Genomic DNA, 20,270 nt, shown 5'->3' on the forward strand with positions numbered 1-20,270 from the left:
GTTTCTACCCTATTTCTCTCTTCTACTTTACAGTAAAACCCAAAAAAGTTGATTGCACCTGCTGGCTCCAATTCTCCTATCCTCTCTTGAACCCACTCCAATTAAGCTTTCATCTCCTTGGAAACAGGACAGCAAGAGCATTCACTACCCCATTTCTAAATCCAGTGGTAAATTCTTGGCTACATCTACCAGATCTACCCACAACTCTTTAAAATAACTCACTGAGCCCCTCTAGAAGCTTGTTCTTCACTCACAAGACAAGTGAATCCTCCCGTCTGGTCCCTCTCCTACGCCATGGGTTGCTCCTCTCAACCCCCAGGACAGAGCACAGGGGCTCACACACTTCCTCAGTCCAAGGGCCCCTTCTCTGGAGCCACTCGTTTGCTGAGCTGTCACCCTTCTTTAAGTACCACCCACATACAGATCATGCCAAAGGAAGGGAATTATATCTTCAGGCCAGACTGTGCCCATGAAAGCCAGAATCAGCTGCACAGCTGCACACCCCACATGCCATCATAAACAGGGTCCACCCTTACCACCCCCACCTGCTTCTCTCAGCCTTCCATCCTTTCCACTGCTCTGGCCAAAGACCCCTGAAATTATCCCTGACTCCTCTTGCACAACCCACAGCCGATGGTACAAACAAATCCCACTGGCTCTGCCTTAAAATATATCTAGAAACAGACAAGCAGAGCAAATGCCAGAATAGAAAAATAGAAGGGAAAAGAAAAGTGGGCAAAACATCTAATACTTGCATAATATGCATGCCAAAGGGGGGGTAAAACAATTCAAAGGAACTTCCTCCAACTGTGGCAGTAAGTTTCCTGACTGAAAGGGCTGACTGAGTGCCCAGCACCACGGATGGCTCATCATCGTAAGATTTTAGGACACTGTGGACATAGAACATCCAAGAAGCATCCAGAAAATGCAAAAATAAATAGGTTTCCCCAAAAGAGTCAAGGGTTACCATGGCACTAGACTTCTTACCAATACCGTTACTGTAGGTGACTAGATGCTAATGAAAGAGGGGAGCAAAGGAAATAAGACATAATTAAGCACAGTCAACTAGGAGGCTCACGCCTGCTCGCTTCCCTAGGAAGGTGCAGCTTCATGCCCTCCTCAGTGAACCACGAGCCCGCTCCCCACAGATCACGGGGGAGGGACGGACCAACCAAGGGGAGGGGGAGCACATGCACAGTAGGAGCGGAGACGGTGACCGCAGGGACCTGATAGTCTAGCCTGGGGAAAGGATCGAAGTGCATAAGAGACACAATGTTGAAAGATGTGGGGAACGGATTGGTTAGGGGGTGGATCCATCAGAAACCTGAGAAAACTTAGCAAGTTGATTGGTTAGTTTGAAAGGCTCCTTGTCCTTCCCAAGCCCAAGATAATCATCTTAACAAAGAGCTTGCCCCTTCTCTCCCCAACCCCTGCACCACACACTCACCCCACTCATTCCTGAGTTCTCTCTCCATAGTAACCATGTGGCCCCTGCAGCTGGCCACATGGACTTCAAGCTGGCTCCCAGTACAGCAGCACAGCAATGGATCGCAGCTGGGAACACCACGAAGCTACCTGAACGGGGACTGAGGTACTTGTGCAGGACCAATGGCAAGAATCTTTGGACACTGGCCTTTGTTTCGGTCTTGATGAAGACAAAGCTGGACTTTTTCCATGGCAGGATGGATGAAAATAGGACATCAGGTAACCAAGGGCAGCCCTCTATTTCCACCCAAATAAATCTTACCACCAGACCAGTGTCCCATGTGTGGGCCTCCCAAAATGCTTTTCTTGTAACCCCGTGAAAGAGCCTCACTTCCACCAGCAGCAATACTAGTGGAAACTAGAGGGAAATAAATCAATGCTTTCAAAACACAGGGAATGATTTCAAGCTTTATGCCTATACCCATACAATTGTCAATTAAGGATAAAAGCAGAATAAAGCCATTTTCAGACAGGTAAGGTTTCAAAAATATCTAATATCTACTGTCATCTTTTTTTTTTTTTGCAAGATGCTACCAGAGGATACACAAATGAGATTACACCAGGAAAGAGGAAATTATGAGACCTAGAAACCTAAGAGAGAGGCAAGAGAAATCGCCAGGGTGCTGACCGGCATCTTACGGTGACAGCCGTGCAGCCAGCCTACTGAGCAAACTTTCCAGATTGTGTCAGAAAACGAGGAAATTCTTCAAGAAATTAATATGACAGTCTACTGCATGTGTTTGGATACACTGGCTATTGGGAACTTACATAACCAGGGGACAGTTTAAAGATGAAGTATATAAGAAACAAAGCAAACAAAAAAGCATTAACTGAGTGGAAAACAAGTAGAGAGCAGGAAAGAGAATCGCAGTGTCTCAGCTTTTACACTGCTTAACAATATAAGCCCCTCAAATAGTTTTAAAAGTATTGGGAGGGTTGTGGTGTGGGATAAAAATAAAAATGTGTAGAGCGGAGGTAGAGAGTGGTGAAAAACCCAGACCCTTAACCATTATAGGAAAGCAACGAATAGTAACTTAAAATGGAATTTGAAGATAAGGAGGTAAATGCTATATGCGGCAGCTAGAAAAGCTGAAAGTGGTTGCCTCTGGGGAATCTGGTGGGCTGGGGTTTCTGTTTTTCATAAAAAGACTTATTGGACATTTGTCTTTCTAACTATCTGCATATACATTTTGGTAAAAATAAAACTATTTTTATAAAAAGAACTATTTTTATAGAAAGATAAAGAACTGCTGATCAACAGAGAAAGAAGCACTAGGAAAATCACTACCAGACTGCAACTCTTATCTGATTAACTTTTTTCCCCAAACCCCGTACCTACCCTTTCTTCTCCTCAAAGAAAGGTTGGCTTGAGATGAAATGTTAAGAAGGTTTGAGGGTACATGATCCACTGTCTTCTCAGATCACCAGCATCTAAATAAAGTGCCCATAAAATTTCAATCAAGTCTCTATTTACTGGTTATGGTGGTGACAGGCAGCATGATCACCGCCTTTTCCAGTTTCACCGCTCCATTAGGCAACTCTGCCAAGCCTAGGAGACGTAGCAACTCTACCTAATGCACAGAAACAAACACCAGGAGGCTGCCAAAAGGAGAAGACAAAGGAACATGGCTCAAATGAAAGAACAGAATAAAAATCCAGAAAAAGAAGTAAACAAAATGGAGACAAGCAATCTACTAGATGCAGAGTTCAAAACACGGGTTATAAGGATGCTCAATGAACTTAGTGAGAACATCAACAGCATAAAAAAGACCCAGTCAGAAACAGATACACTAATTAAAATAAAGAACAATTTACATAGAATCAACAGTAGAGAGGATGAAGCCAAGAACTGAATCAGCAACCTGGAGAATAAGGGAGCAAAAAACAACCAATCAGTACAGCAAGAAGAAGAAAAGAATCCAAAAAATTGAGGACAATCTAAGGAGACTTCAAGCATACCAACATTCACATCATGGGGGTGCTAGAAGGAAAAGAGAGAGAGCAAGAAACTGGAAACCTATTTGAAAAAAATGACAGAAAATTTCTCTAACCTGGTGAAGGAAATAGGCATACAAATCCAGGAAGCACAGAGTCCCAAACAAGATGAATCCAAAAGGCCCACATTATAACTAAAATGCCAAAGATTAAATACAAAGATAGAACCTTAAAAGCAGCAAGAGAAAAGCAGTTAGTTACCTGCAAGGGAGCTCCCATAAGACTATCAGCTGATTTCTCAAAAGAAACTGCAGGCTAGAAGGGATTGGCAAGAAATTCAAAGTGACGAAAAGCAAGGACCTACAACCAAGATTACTCTACCTGGCAAAGCTATCATTCAGAATCAAAGGACACGTAAAGAGTTTCTCAGACAATAAAAAGATGAAGGGGGTTGCCGCCACCAAATCAGTATTATATGAAATGTTAAAGGGTCTTCTTTAAGAAGAAAAATAACATAAAAAAATATGAATAATAAAGTGGCAATAAATACATATTTATCAAGAATTGACTCCAAAAAACAAAATAAACAAACAAGCAGAACAGAGACAGAATCATAGATACAGAAAACATTTTGATGGTTGCCAAATGGGAGGGAATCAGTGAGATGCACAAAAAAAGTGAAGGGATTGAGAAGTATCAATGCAAATAGGTAGTTACAGAATAGTCAAGGTGATGTAAAGTACAGGATAGGGAACAGAGTCACCAAAGAACACATATGCATGACCCATGGACATGGACAATGATGTGGGGACTGCCTGAGGGAGTCGGGGGAGGCTGAGTGGAGGGGGGCTAAGGGGGAAAAATTGGGCCAACTATAATATAGCATGAACAATAAAATATTTTAAAAATTAAAAATTAAGATTGTGATTTCATTCAATAATACAAAGTAAAACATGCATATGCTGGAATGTAAGACAACCATAATAGATAGAGTTACAATCTGTAGAGTAAATCCGTATTTGCTAAGGTAGATAGATGCCAATATTTTGAGTGGGAGGTAAGGATTATAGGATCACATAATCTCATTTATGCAAAATTTTCAACTTGCTAGAAACTCTTCTGCTCTTTTCCTAAATGCCACATGGCTTGCTTATTTTATTCAGGTTTTCAAATATTTCTTTCTCAGGGGGAAATATTTTCTTCTCAGAGGGAAATACTTTACAAGACCACCTTTTCTAAAATAGCCTACCCTTCCCCTGGAATCTTTCTCCAGCCATTCAGCACAGACCCTGCTGAGTGAGACCTCACTGCCTACGCTTGAATCACAGCACTTGTGTGACAACAGTGAGTCAGGCAACATCTCTGTGCTTTGGAATATAAAAATATTAAGTATACATACACAGCATTTTTATTTTGGGAAGAAAATTCTGATGTTACGTGTATAGTGTACCTACTTGGTCAAAGCGAAGATTCAAATATATGTTCTTTATCAACATTATCTCTTTCTTATAGTCTTCTTATTTGGACTTTTCTCAAGATTAAAATACACCTTTTGTTCAAAAACAGTAACATTTTTGGTTCAAAAACAATTTAATTTTTAAAATACAAAAAAAAATAGAAAAGAAAAAGGACATATAATCACACCACCTGTCAAAATAAGAAGTGAATATGTCCCCATCTGAGACCATCCCTACCCTCCAGTTAACAACTACAAATATTTTTCTCTACTTATACAGACACACACATATAAACCCTTTTTACTGAAAACCTAGATCATTTCACTTGTTTTCTCATTCAATATATTGTAGACATGTTTCATCACCTCATTCTTAACTGCTGCACAGTATTTATTCTATCGAAACATCTCCCTATTAATGGACATTTAGAGTACTCTCAATTTTTTGCTACCACGATGCTACAATGAATGTGAACACATACCCTTACATACTCTATCTATTTATTACAAGATTCCCAGGAGGGGCTGAATCATAGCACATGGATTTTAAATGTTGTTTTAAACTAAATATTGAACAGATACAAAAATATTTGTAAAAGTAATGTGAAGTATAAAACAATAATACAATAATCATGACACGCCAGCTGAACTGTCACTGGGTTTGAGGCTTCCCGCTGCCCCTTCCTGAGTCCATGGCAGAGACATGAGAGTTGCCATTAATCAATCTTTTGCTTTTTTAAAAATTTAATAAAAGTATCTAATTTGATATTGTTTCATTTGTACACAATGTCGTATCTACCCATAGGTTTACTGGTTATTTGTATTTTTTCTTCTATAAATTAGCGAATCAAAACAGAACCATGACTTTTGCCATACAAAAGTTTTACAATTTTCTTTTATCCTCACCCAAGGACATTTTCTCATTGCTTTTAGAGAGAGGGAGGAAGGGAGGGAGGGAAACATCAATGTGAGAGAGAAACATCGATTGGTGTCCTCCCATATGCGCCCAGAGTGGGGATTGAACCTACAACCTAGGTTATGTGCCCTGACTGAATCAGACAGACAAGCTCTGTTACAGGATGACACTGCAGCTAGCTACACCGGCCAGGGCCAAAGTTTTCCATTTTTATATAGAGAGCTTTATCAGTTTTCTTTCTGCCTTCCCAAGTTTAGAATATTTTCCCATACATTCTTTAAAACTTTGTTTTATACATTTAAATCTTTAATTGATACAGACTTTATTTTAGTATATGGCAGGAAACAGGGCTCTAACTTTATATTCTTCCAAACCCATAGTTAGTTGTTCTAATAGCATTTACTGAATAATTCCTCTCTCAACTGAAGTAAAGACTTTACTACGTATCAAATTTCATATACAGACACAAGTATGTGTGGATATATGGCATTATGGTACACACACACACAAGTGGCTGTTTTGGACTCAGCTCTTCTCTACCGGTTTGTTTAGCCTGGGAGCTTGGTCAAAATAAACTGCTCACCTGTCCTTCCTCATCAAAAGCCATGACGACCACGGCTGCACCAAACTTCTTGATCCTCCTGGCTTTCTCCAGGAAGTCCTCCTCCCCCTCTTTCAGACTGATGCTGTTGACGATGCACTTGCCCTGGCAGCACTTCAGGCCGGCTTCAATCACAGCGAAATTGGAAGAATCAATGCACAAGGGCACCTGTGATCACAAGGGCAGAAAAATCACAGAAAGATGACAAGTCACCACCAATTCCCATCCAAAGACCCTCAAACAGTGCCCATTTCTTTTATAGGGAAATAAACAAATGATAGTGTCACAGAGATAGGACTTTAATGTACTTGTCTTAAAGCCCAAAATACTTGATGTTATTCCAGTCTTACAAGACACCGCATGAAGGGCCTGAAATTTCTAACTCAAAGATCACGGCCAGACATCAGAATGGAATCCCAGAGGTCAGCTCCCTGGCTTCAGTATTTTTTCATACTCACAAGTGCCTCCACTGTGAGGCTAACCCCTCACTTGGATTCCCATATCCCTGATCTGACTCTGGATTAAGGTGTGGTCTCATGCCCTTGGGAATAGCCCTCCAGCCAAGTTATTCAAATTCAATCTTCCCTTTGGAAAATCAAGTTCCTAACTGGAAAAAAAAAAAAGTAGATGTACTATCCAAAACATGCATATCACTAAAATAAAGGAGAGAATCGGAATGCGCGGTGAGGACAGGTTCATTGCTCCCCATGCATTCACGCCCCTTATTCCAGGAAAGGCAAAAGAGCTTCAAAGAAGGACTAGGACAGCGGACCATTCAATAAACAGTTAAGTGACAACATGTTATCATTGGGACAATGGCTAGGCAAGCCAGTCCCTGGCTCCCCTGAACTTACAAAGTCAAATGATTAAACAAGGAATAACATAAAGTGTGAAAAATGCTAGAGCACAGGCCGCCATGAAAACATATGTATGACACAGGCGACAAGGGAAGAGAGATTCAGGAAAAGGGTCCCAGGGCAGAGGGCTCTTCCTTAAGGAGAATGAAACAGAACAAGGGACCCATGCATTCAGCTCTTTCCTGGCATGCTAGTAAGGACAGGTGTGCTAGGAAAAGGGTCAAATACAATGACAGTAACAGGCCAGTGTTTTAAAGCGCTGGCTGGCAGTCTGGTGCCCAGACCTTGCTGGTCATGTTCTCATAGCTACGCCATTGTTCACACTTTGGTCCCAAATAAATTTTAGTAGTAGGTCAAAATCAGAAAAGATTAAGAAAGTAAAATCACTGTAGCAATCAGACTCTAATCAACAATGCCTTAAGTTCCTTGGGATCCTTCCCAAGTTAACAAACTCACTTCACAACTGAGACAAAGCAAATGTGACGATTCCCATTTCAGAGGTGAGACAGTACGCTTAAGTCTGCAGATGAGAAATGGGCTCTGTGTAAAGTAGCTTCACGGGGTAGTCTGATCGTAAATTCCTACCTGAGCAGGTTGTGGTGGGTAATCACACCCCAAGCTTATAACTTCTTTAGTAAAAGCTTTATCTTGGCCTTAAGCAAACCCTGTGCATCTAAGTTAACACATCTTTGAAACAACCCCCTTTAAGAGCACATAACCCTGTTAACTATCCTGTAATCCAATCCCCAACCTGCTTTCTCCTGCCTCCATTTAATCATCTTCTATTCCCTCCTTATATTGAAATGCAGAAAAGAAACTGCAAACTGTTATTCTCTGGAGCATTTGAGACCTTGCTCCCCAGTGTAAGACTCAGTTTAGCTCAAGTAAAGTCATAAAAACTCTACAGTTTGGACACTCTTACATTGTTCCTACACAGACAGATCACTGGCTGCCTTGGCCTAGGACACAAGGCGAGTCTTCTGACTCTGGCACAGCCCTCTTCCTACTACTCAGCTCATAAACAACTGCTCTGACTTTGAACAAGTCATTTAATTTTTCTGCTCCCTATATTATCAAAATATTTAATCCCAAAGGAATGCTAAAGCTTCTTTTTTAATTAAGAGAAAGGGAGGAAGGGGGACATGGAGAGAGAAATCAATCTGCTGTTCCACTTACATATGCATTCATGCCCTGACCAGGGATGGAACCCACAACCTTGGCGAATCAGGACAACGCTCTAACCAACTGAGCTTTGTGGCCAGGGCCATTGCAAGGCTTCTAAATGAGGAATTTTAAGACAAAAATGAAGGCTAGGTTAATGTAATTAACTGCTTACTACAAAGACTTCCAACTTAAGCATTTGCTGAAACCTCATAAGAAAACTGACAGCCCTATTCTCTTAAGGCACCAGCGATGGGCGACTCAAATGCTGGGCAATTTTTCGTTTCAGGTAATATATAATAAGCTTAACAATCAGTGAATGCAAAAAGTATTGTTTCAGGAACTGAAGGTATGACCCACCTTGACTTCAGGAGACCATAAACAGTTCCACCTTGGTGCCTCGGAGGACTGCAGGCCATCAGGATGGAACCTGAGCCACCGTGCTCCAGCGTGGGATGCCCACAGCGCAGGACACAGATAAAGACTGCCACCCAGGGCACAGATGGAGGAATGCTGCAGCTTTTATCGATTAACTTTTCCCCTGAGTTCCAGTCCCCTTACCTATACTCTTCTCCATATAAAAAGGATCAGTTTAAAATGGAATGTAAGGTGGTCTGTTAGGGTACAAACTTGCCGTCTTCTCAGATCGCTGGCATCTGAATAGAGCGCCCATAAAGATTCAATCCCTGTCACTGCTTGTTGGATCTGGTAGGTGATGGGGAGCATGAATGTTGGCTTTTCTGGTTTCTCTAGAAAGTTTCTTTTAAAAAAGAACTTGAAAAATCATTCCTCATCTCAAATTCAATGGTAGAAAAATGAAGTGAGATTTTTAAAGTTTTTAGAACCCATCTAAAATTTTTTACAAGACTGCCCTGATAAGTGTGGCTCTGTTGGTTGGGCATTGTTCCACAAAACAAGAGGTCACCAGTTTGATTCCCAATCAGGGCACATGCCTTGGCTGCGAGTTTGGTGCCAGTCAGGGTGTATATGAGTGGCAACTGATCGAAGTTTCTCTCCCTCCCTTCCTCCCTCCCTTTGCCACTTTATAAAAATAAATAAATAAAATTTAATAAAAATAAAAAATTGTTTAAAGACACAAAAATTAATTTTCAACTGTTAAAGAACGAATGTAAAAGCTGACCTAATACCCTGATTTAATCTTGTTTTGTGACTTTGTTTTACTGTGACAAACCTAAAAAGGTCTCTGCTTCCTATGATAAGGAAGAATTAGCTGAGTTGCCTTATCTACTGTAGGAATGGAAGTAATGATTTTGTTGGAAGGGTAAGAATAGCCTTCAGAGACATGAAAAGTGGGTTCCTAGTCTATCCAGACATCAGAGAAAGCTCTAACAATTCTTGTGACCAATTCCAGAAGCCTTGGGGCGAGCCAAGCTGAAGTCACATCTCGCTGAGAAGTCTGGTTTTTATCATAAGGCTGACATAAATAAGAAAACTGACAATCAAAAACCACTGTGCTTTTGACATAGTTTAAACAGAAAACCAGTGTATGAGATGACAGATCAATGGGAAAAACGAAAAAGTTAAATGAATGACAGAATGAGAGACATAAATTCCTTTGATGAATAAAAATTCTGTACAACCTTGGCAATGTCCGGCTCAGAAGCAATGAGGTTGCAAAACCTGGTCATCGCAGTTGGGCCGTCTAGCATGCCGTCATCCATGTTGATATCCAGCACCTGGGCCCCCATTTCCACCTGCTCTTTGGCAACACCCAGTGCTTCCTGAGGAAAGAATGCAAGAGATAGCAACATGAGTGCACGGCGGGGCAAGACAGGCTAAGAAGTAATCCCTTGCCGTCCCCACAGTCCTTTCGAATAACACTCAGCCTCCCGGACTCTGAGCCTGCTCTCCTCCTGTCCATCACCGTAGGTTAACCGTAAACCTCTCTTCTCCCATCACATCACTTCACTACTCAGAATCCAGCAAGGCCACTTTCCTGCCTTAAAGAACATGCACTGCTCAGCCTGGAGTCCGGGCCCCCTGTGCCTTGGCCTAACTTCGTACCTCCCCCGGCCAAGTCTGCCTCCACCTCTGTGTCACAGGCCATGCCGTCCTCTCTGGGGGAAATACAAGCCCCTTCCCATCTACACTGTTTAAGACCTAGTTCAAGCCCCGTCTCTAAGAAAAGTCCTTGGAGAAACCATCCAAAACGTATATAGCTCCTCCATGTTTGCCAAAATGTGCAGAGCATTTGTTGCAGGCTGTTGATAGAAGTTACATGACATATGAGTTAAATGTCAGCCAGTTTTTATATTGGAAGGCTTTTCAAATCCTTTAACATAATATAATATACTGTAAATCTCCAAGAACAGAATGAACTTGCAGCATTTCCCATTACAATCATTTAAGGGATGACTTGTAGAATCAGCGTTCCAGAGAATACTCTTTGGGACACACTGCTTATTCCACAATGTTCTGCTGCCTCTAAACCTCTGTAACAATTATAACCATTATCACACAGTTTACTACATTACCATTTCCTTGTGATTTCATAAGTTATTAGCTTATTCCTCAAAGCAGACTTTAAGTATTCAGAAATTTAAAGGTCTTATGTGTTTCCCACTCTTTGAACAGTGTTGGGCAAAATAACACACTCAACAATGCTTTCTAACTGATTGATTCAACAGACAACTTAATTTTTTAAGTCTTCACTATATACTTCATAGTGTGATAATTTTTTTGTTGGCCAAAATAAACCAAACAGAAATGTTTAGCAATCGCTGTGATAGAATAGGCATGAGACCCTTTGGCATATGCCACACAGAAAAAGGCCATTCATAATGACCCAAGGTTACACAGAGCAAAAGGATCACAATAAAATCTAGCATATCGATTAATAAAACAAAGGATAAAAAAAAATGTGATCTTATCAATAGATGCAGAAAAACCACTTGCTAAGACAAAATGTCCATTTATGATTAAAACACTTAATAAAACAGGTATAGAAGGAAAGTCCCTCAACATAACAAAGGCCATACGTGACAAACCCTCAGCCAATATCATACTCAACGCTCAAACGCTGAAACCTTTTCCTCTAAAATCAGGAACGAGACGGGGATGCCCACTCTCACCACTCTTACTCAGCAGAGCTCTGGGAGTCCTAGCCAGGGGCAATCAGGCAAGAAAAAGAAATAAAAGGCATCCAAATTGAAAATGAAGAAGTAAAAGGAAAAGTAGCATTTTTGCAGATGACATGATCCTGTATATAGAAAACCATAAAGACGCCACCCAAAAAAAACTATTAGAAACAATAAACAAATATAGTAAAGTTATAGGATACAAAATCAACGTACAAAAATCCACTGCTTTCCTATGTACTAACAATAAAACTTCAGAAAAAGAAATGAAAAACCAATCCCTTTTGCAATTGCAATGAAAAAAATAAAATACCTAGGAATAAACTTAAAGGATGTGAATGACCTATATACTGAAAAATACAAAGCATTCTTAAAAGAGATTAAAAAAGACACAATGAAGTGGAAAGATAGCCCATGTTCATGGATTGGAAGAATCAAAATAGTTAAAATGGCCATATTACCCAAAGCAATATATATAGATTTAATCAAAATTCCTATGCTATTTTTAAAAAGAAATAGAACAAAAAAGTATCAGATTTGTATGGAACCACAAAAGACCCTGAATAGCCAAAGGAATCCTGAGGAAAAAGAACAAATCCAGATAACTCAAGCTACGTGATTTCAAATTATACTACAGAGCTACGATAATCAAAACAGCATGGTATTGGCAGAAAAGCAGACACACAGACCAATGGAACAGAACTGAGAACCAACAAGTAAAACCACATTTATATAGGCAAATAACTTTTGACAAAGGAGCCAAAACCACACAATGGAGAAAAGAAAGCCTCTTCAATAAATGGTGCTGGGAAAATTGAAAAGCCATACAAAAAAGAATGGAACTAGATTTCATTTTGTCCCCATGTACAAAAATCAATTCAAAATGGATCAAAATCCTAAATATAAGATCTGAAACAATACATCAAAGAAAACACAAGTACTAGACTTATGGACTTTGGTCTTAGAGAACACTTTATGAATTTGACCCCAAAGGCAAGGGAAGTAAAGGCAAAATTAAAAAAATTAAATTAATGGGACTGTATCAAATTAAAAAGCTTTTGCACAGCAAAAGAAATCAGCAACAAAACAAAAAGGCAACCAACCAAATGGGAGACATTTGCAAATAACATCCCCAACAAGGGGTTAATAGTCAAAATATATAAAGAACTCACACAACTTAACACCAAACAACCAAACAGTCCAATTAAAAAATAAGTAGAGCACCTAAACATACACCTCTCCCAAGAAGACATACAAATGGCCAACAAATATATGAAAAGATGTTCAACTTCACTAACTATTAGAAAAATGCAAATCAAAACTACAGTGAGATACCACCTCACGCCTGTTAGAATGGCTATCATCAACAAAATAGGTAATAACAAGTGTTGGAGCGGTTGTGGAGAGAAAGGAACCCTCATTCGCTGCTGGTGAAAATGTAGACTGGTACCGCCACTATGGAAAATGTATGGCGGTTCCTCGAAAACTAAAGAATAGAGTTACCGTATGACCCAGCAATCCTCCTTCTGGGTATCTACTTGAAAGTATTTATTTGCAAAGATACATGCACCACTATGTTCATTGCAGCATTATTCGTGGTGGCCAAGACATGGAGACAACAAAAGTGTCCTTTGAGAGAGGACTGGATGAAGAAGATATGGTGCATATATACTATGGAATACTACTCAGCCATAAGAAAAGAAGAAATACTGCCATTTGTGACAACATGAATGGACTCTGAGAATATTATGCTAAGCAAAATAAGCCAGAAAAAGCTAAGAACCATATGTTTCATTCATATGTGTGATATAAAACTGAAATTCATAGACACAGATAACAGTGTGGTTGCCAGAGGGAAGGGGGTGAAGGAGCAGTACAGGGTAAAGAGGGCCCAACATACGGTGACAGAACCCATTTGACTTGAGGTGGTGGGCACACAATGCAGTGTACAGATGATATACCACAGAAATGTACACTTGAGGCCTGTATGATCCTATTAATCAATGTCACCCCAATAAGTTTAATAATAAATAAATAAATAAAAAGCATATCGAAAAAATGTTTTGAGTATCAGCAACATATTAAATTCAGGAAAGAATAAAAAGATGTATGAGTCACAATCTCTGTTCTTGAAGGCCATACATCTTGTTCAGGGCACATGACACAGTCATACAGAAAGCTACTGGCACTGCCATAGCATGTGAATCACATGCCAAGACTGCCTGGACACCCAGCAGGGTGAGGTCTCGGTGGGCTGAGGTGGGGAAAGCTCCCTGAGGGAGAGTTGTCAGTTGGGACCTGGGAGATAGATTGGAGGATGCAGAGGGAAGATGCCAAGCAACCTGGTTAGACCAGAGGTCAAATGACCTGGAAAAAAGAGATGACAATACCCATCTTTTCTATTTCATTGGAGTCCAGCCTTCCCAAATTAGCTCAGAGAAAGCAATTTCTTAAAGATGGGCAAATTGAGCAAAAAGACAGGACTGGAAGTTTTCTCAGGCCAACGTTCTTTGATCCTCAATAGATCACCAATTCATAGGGAACTGCAAGGAAATGGGACCCACTCCCACCTCCCCCTCCTGTGTCATCCAGGCAGAGAGAGGAGAGTGGTTAAGGGTTAGGCTGGACAGACTTGGGGTCCATAATTACTTGCTGTGAAACAACAGTCTTCAATTGCGCATCTATGAAATGAGGATGGTAACAGTACTTACAAGTCAGTCAAGATTAAATGAGTAATGAGGCAAAGCACTTAGCACAGTGACTGGCATAGAGTCAGACCGTATTAAACAACAGATATTACTCCCATCTGTTTGCTTCTTCCTAAAATGCCCTCTGCTTTCTGTATCAAACCTATCAAGACTGAGAGCTAAAAGGGACACCACAGAATGGTCATAAAATCAAAATGTAAACAAACACTGTCAACTGAAGAACATTATACACTATGAAGGGTCACTAGGGTTCAGAAGGGAACAAATAAAACTCCCGGAACGTACAGGCGACTGATCAGGAGGGGAAAGAAGTTTGGTGCCTAAGTGGAGCGGACTGAATATCGGCCTCCAGAGTCTGGATTTTCCCCTAGATGCAAAAACGCTACCTGTGAAAGCTTCCAAACCAAACTGGGAAGGAGCGTGACAGCAGCACACGTGGCGGGGAGCAGCAGCGGGACGGGAGGGAGAGGACTGACCGGAACCGTCAGGGACCAGGCGCCCAGGCCCCACCTGTGTGCTCCAGAGGGAGGCCACCATGGAGTGATCAGTGGGCCCAGAAAGGGTTATAAACGGGCCCTTTCTGATTAAAACAAAGTCCACTTTGATAGTGGTTTCTGGAAGACCGATTTCCTAAAGGTTGCAAAACCTTCAAGTGAGAGAAGTTTGATGATAAAATAAATCATCATTAAAGACCAGACCAAACTCCTCCATTTTTAACTTCATATTTGCGGATGAAAAAAACTTTTTTCCAGAGGTTTAGGGTGGGTTCTATACAGATTATATTCTGCTCATCCACAGGAGGATGGAGCTTAGAAACACACTGGCTAAATGATCGCTGAACTTCCCATGGAAGGGCCTATTCTTTCTTTTGTGTTTGTGTATTTATTTCAGTCTACAGCTAACAGAATCAATACCACATTAGTCACTGCTTCATGTGGTCATCAGGACCTGGAATTTTCTTGGCTTTCCCCTTCCCCAGAAGGGTATGTGAGAAGCCAAAATGAAGAGCATTCTCAAATTTTAAACACTACTTCCCAATTAACAGAAATAGCTAGAACCCAGATCCCTCCCATCTCCTCCCCCTTCATAACCCAAATGCAGTACTTTTTGACAAACAATGACATGAGCAGCTTGAATTTTTCAAAGCTGCATTCTCCCACCAGCCCAGCCCGCTGCAAACATACACTACAGTTCTCACACTTGCCAGCAGCTCTACTAATGACTGATCAAAGGCTATCAGAAGAACTGTTTGGTTTACATGCTAACCAAAAAAAAAAAGAAAAAAAGGCAGATGCCTCAAGGGTTGTATTAAGATGCTCACTTCATAGTCTCCTGCCATGATGAGTTTAGCAAACTTCCGGGATCCTGCCACGTTACAGCGTTCTCCGATGTTAACAAAGTTGGTATAGGGTCCAATCCTGAAGGGCTCTAGACCTTAAAAGGAGAAGCACTTTGAAAAATTTCTGAAAATGCACATGGTGACATGACACAGATGGAATGCAAATGTTTTCCAAAGCAAGTGAAGAAATTTCTGTGCCACAGCCCATCTGATGAGACAGGAGATGTGATGTGGGAACAGGACCAGCACCTTCTTCCCTAAGGAAATTAAAACAACATGCAATATAAAGTATCACTACAGAAAAGGCCTTTAACTGCTTTGTTCTACACATCGTATTTAACGTGTCGGGAGAGGGAATCTCGCTGGGTGGTTACTGGCAGGCTCTGCAGATAGTGAGCCTCAGGCTCAAGCCCTTCCCAGCCATCTCAGTGAACAACTCAGGCGAATTCTCACAGCCTCTCAGCTGATAAAAGAGACAGTAATAGTATCTGTCCCATAATGTTACTGTAAAAATGAGACTAGATACGTTAACAAACATAAAATTAGTACCAGTAATCACAGATGTTACTACAAGAAAATGGCTTTTGAGTCCTTTGCCAAGGCACTGGTTGAGGAAGAGACAGAGACAAAGGAGGAAAATAATGAGTAATTGTTCACCAGCTGGGAAGACTATTTCTTCCCACTTTGGGCTTGTGATTTCACTTTCCAATGATAAGAACTGTGAACTAAAAAGGAGCCACAGGTTAACCCAACAAGTTCAGGGGAGGCCTGTGTGGTGGCCTTACAAACTCAGAGACCACAGGTGACCACAAAGGAGGGTCTGAAATGAAAACTTCTTAACCAAAAGCAGGTCATGGCAGTCGGTCAAGTCCTAGGCCGGGATCTTTCCTGATAAAGGTCAATCTTTACCTTCACTGAGCCTGTCTACTGTCTTTTTGTATCTACGGATAACATACCTCTGGAATCCCGTTTGTCCGACCCCTCAGGGCTCAATCTCTCACCAGGGGGCAAGGCCACGGAATCTGCCATTGTTATTCTGTCCCCCCAACGCCCCCCACCCTGCATCCCGTCCCTACGTGCTACAAATGTTAATTGTTAACTGTCCTATACCCGCCAATGTAAAGAAGTATCTGTCTCTTCATTTTACTCTTTATCCAGTCCCACACATTTCCCTGCTTTGCTTTCTCCTGTCTCCCTAGTCGATCACCAGTGGATTTGATGTAACCCTCCTTATGCCTCCTCCTTTGGTTGTAATGTATAAAATAAGGTATAAAACTGCCATTCTCTGAAGCATAATCTCAACCTATTGAGATGCTGCTTCCCAGCAACTGCTGTTGGTTTGGCTCAGATAAACCCACAAAAACGCTTACAGGCTTGGACGTTTCTCACGCTGACATGGCCCCTGCCAGCCCCGGGCAGGCCCTTGCGACCCACGGGGCAGGCACAAGTCTAAGTGTTGAAGAGGCCAGAAGCATTCCACACAAAGCACTTCTGATCGACTATGAAGGCAAAGTTGCTGATCTAAAAACCACATTTTTCACAAGTATGCAATGTATAAAAGAACAATTTAAAAGAGTATGTTTGTCATTCTTTTAAGATTTGATTAAAGGCCCAGACCAGTATGGCTCCGTTGGTTGGGCGTTGTCCTACAAAGCAAAGGGTCCCCGGTTCGATCCCCAAAAGGGACACATACGATAGGCAACCAATCAATGTTTCTCTCCCTCTCTTTCTCTCTCCCTTCCCTTCTAAAAATAAATCAATAAAATCTTTAAAAGATCTAATTAAAGATGATTTGTAAAGCAATTTAGAGATAGCATAAATTCAAATCAGAATAAAAGGGTTCTTTCATTCTTACACACATAAATTCTTTTTAAAAAATCGTATCTAAATGGTTCTCTTCTTGTTTCAACTTTGGTAAAGACTGACAACTTTAATTGTTACCACTTGGATGAAGTCAATTAATAGCTGTAAAATCTAAAGATGAAATAAACTATGCTACCACCCTCTCCCTGACAAAAGCCACTCTGGGGGGCACCACAGAACCGAGCCCCAGAGCGCTCCCGGGGCCTGCCTCTGGGCAGCATGTTCTGAGAAGGTGGGTGTTGCCATTGCTGCACTCGTCTTTCATTTCACTCTTCTTTGAAGAACATAAAGAATAAAACTATCTCCATTTAGAGAAATGTTAAATTCTACATTATCAGGGTATATAATTCCCCGTGTGTACAATCTGCAGGTTCGCTAGGAATCTATTTAAATATATATATATATACACACACATTTATTTATTTATTTTTTTTGCTTAAAGATACTATATAAGAATATGTCATTAAAGTATTGTGGAGAAAATTTAAAGTTGTTTTCTAACAGTTGGCATAATGAACTATTTTTACCAATGTTCCTTAGCTGAACATCAAAGCTCATTCTGAAAAAGGAGGCTGCCTACCTCATAGGATTGCTGAGGACAAACTGGAAAAATAAATAGCACAACTCTTTGAAAAGTCTTGAATACATGACAAATGTGAGACCATGACAATAGTTTAGAAACAAACAAGATCTTCTAGGAAGCGGCTGTGGTTACTACAAAATATTGAACCTTGGCAGTTTGAAATTTTCAGTAACTACCATATTTTCCTGTGTATACTGCTCATTTTTTGGCCAAATTTTTGAGGGGAAAATAAGGATGTGCATTATAGATAGTTGTAACAATTACATACCATGGAGATAATAATCCCAGGTATAACGCACATAAAAACGTGGGTGCGCATTTTACATGGGATCACATTATACATGGCAAAATATGGGATAATAGCAAATCTGGCAATGAGAATTGTTAGGCTGTGGACAAGGGTAAGTTTTCAAAGTGCTGCACATTTAGAAACGGGACCATGTGATTTCTAACCCTAAACAAGGGCACCTGGGAGAATCACCTGCCTTCATTCACACTTCCCTGTAAGTTAATGTCACCCCTAGAAAAACAAAGGATTCTTCACTAGAATTCACTCAAGTGCCAAGAAAAATATATACTCTTCTTTGATGTAATAAACAAGTGGTTGGCACAAACATCACTACCACTTAAGACAAATATACTAAATTAATCTACAAATGGTTTCTGAAATCCTACAAACCATGTATTGATGACTTACCCGACAACAACATATGCCTTTCATAAACAGTGGCAGGTGGAACGCGAGGCTTATAGTTTTTCACAGCTTTAGCAATTTCCCTGAGTTAAAAAAGAAAACAGTATATCCATTAATTCTGAATAAAATAAAATTAACCTAATTTCCCGCTATGAAATTCAGTCTAACACAATGATGCACATACTTATATACCTAGTTCCAAATGTGCAGCAACAATTACACCTTCTGGTTTTCTCAGCAATGCAGAAAATGAATGCCTAAACCTAGCTTTCCTGTCCCTGCCCATTCTGCTGTGTGCGACTGAGCCAGTTTCTGCGTTCACTCCGATGCGTGAACCCAGAGGTGGGAAATCATTTGCATAAATGCAAACAGCACATCTCCTCTTCCTGTTCCCAGACCCACAGATATCTTTTACTTCACCAAATCCACACATGAGGTACGTCCTTGCTGTTCATTCAAGTAGTTTCAAAGAAAAGTCTTCTTCATCGAGAAGGAGGTACAAACAAGGGAAAAGATCCCAGGAATGAAGGAAATTAAATCTTTTAGATCTGTTTTTTCCAAGCATAGCATGCACAGAGTAGGGAGGATGTACAGAAATACATCATTAAAACTCCAAAATAAGTACTCCTAAAAATGTGTTTAAATTATTCATACTCTCTTTAACCTTGTCAGCTTTAATGGATTATGTCTTTAATTAACCTGGAAAACTCTAGCTATTTATATAATATTATATAATATATATAGACATGCACACACATACACAGATTGATAGACAAGGAGACATATATATCTACGTATATATTTATATTAACACACACTTAATTTTAGAACTTTTTAAAAACAGAGAACCTTAAAAATAAAGAGATCCAAAGATAAGCTATATTCAACAATTGATATCTTTCAGAGATTATTTAAAAGATGTTTAAAAAATGACATAGACCCAATAGAATGTATCACAGAAGTCAACAAAAGTAGTGAAATAGTAGGTAATTCAACACAGGGAATATACTATACACAAGAAAACAGACTCAGAATAGACTCAGGCTCAGTGAGATAACTAGCTCAAAATATGACCACCTGTCACTGCAGGGAAAAAACCAAACACACAGTCTTAAATGTTTTATTCTACTGAATTCCAGTCCTCTCCCAAGCCACAAAATCCCAAGGGCTTACACAGCTTCACCAGGCTCAGGTTTCACACTCCCTTCCTCCTGCCCCATTTGGCGACCTGGATTAGCCAACTGTGCACTGCGCAGGCAGGGACACTTGTCCTGACCTCACGTGTGTGTGGTCTTACCACCTTTTCCTTCATGACAGGATCTAATGGAGGCACGCCCCTGCCCATAGGAAACATGAGCTGTCCCTTCAGGAGCCTTCATATGTCAGTCAGGTACTTAAGGGTGGAATGTTTCTATACCTGGAGTTTGCTTTACAATAGTCTAAGGCAGCTATTTTCAACCCATGTGCCACAGCAGGCACACTGGTGCACTGTTAAAAAATTCATTTTTAAAACGTGCAATACCTGGCTATTTAGTCAGGGGTGCTGACCTCTTTTCCCTTAGATTGTCAAATTA

At 40.5% G+C, this 20,270-nt stretch overlaps 1 protein-coding gene across 2 annotated transcripts in view; it reads right to left on the reverse strand.

The window, feature by feature from the left end:
* Window positions 1-20,270, reverse strand: part of MTR (5-methyltetrahydrofolate-homocysteine methyltransferase) — a 96,454-nt gene that overhangs the window by 46,544 nt on the left and 29,640 nt on the right. For both annotated transcript variants that reach the window (XM_054584724.1, XM_054584716.1), the window contains exons 12-15: window positions 18,700-18,779; window positions 15,539-15,651; window positions 10,013-10,153; window positions 6,376-6,561 (exon numbers count right to left, since the gene is read on the reverse strand). In XM_054584724.1, coding sequence (XP_054440699.1) covers window positions 6,376-6,561; window positions 10,013-10,153; window positions 15,539-15,651; window positions 18,700-18,779 — 520 coding nt within the window. The remainder of the gene's footprint in view (window positions 1-6,375; window positions 6,562-10,012; window positions 10,154-15,538; window positions 15,652-18,699; window positions 18,780-20,270) is intronic.

The sequence above is a fragment of the Pteronotus mesoamericanus genome, unplaced genomic scaffold, assembly GCF_021234165.1.
Source record: "Pteronotus mesoamericanus isolate MK-2021 breed Mesoamerican mustached bat unplaced genomic scaffold, CSHL_Meso_final contig_120, whole genome shotgun sequence".
Lineage (NCBI taxonomy): Eukaryota > Metazoa > Chordata > Mammalia > Chiroptera > Mormoopidae > Pteronotus > Pteronotus mesoamericanus.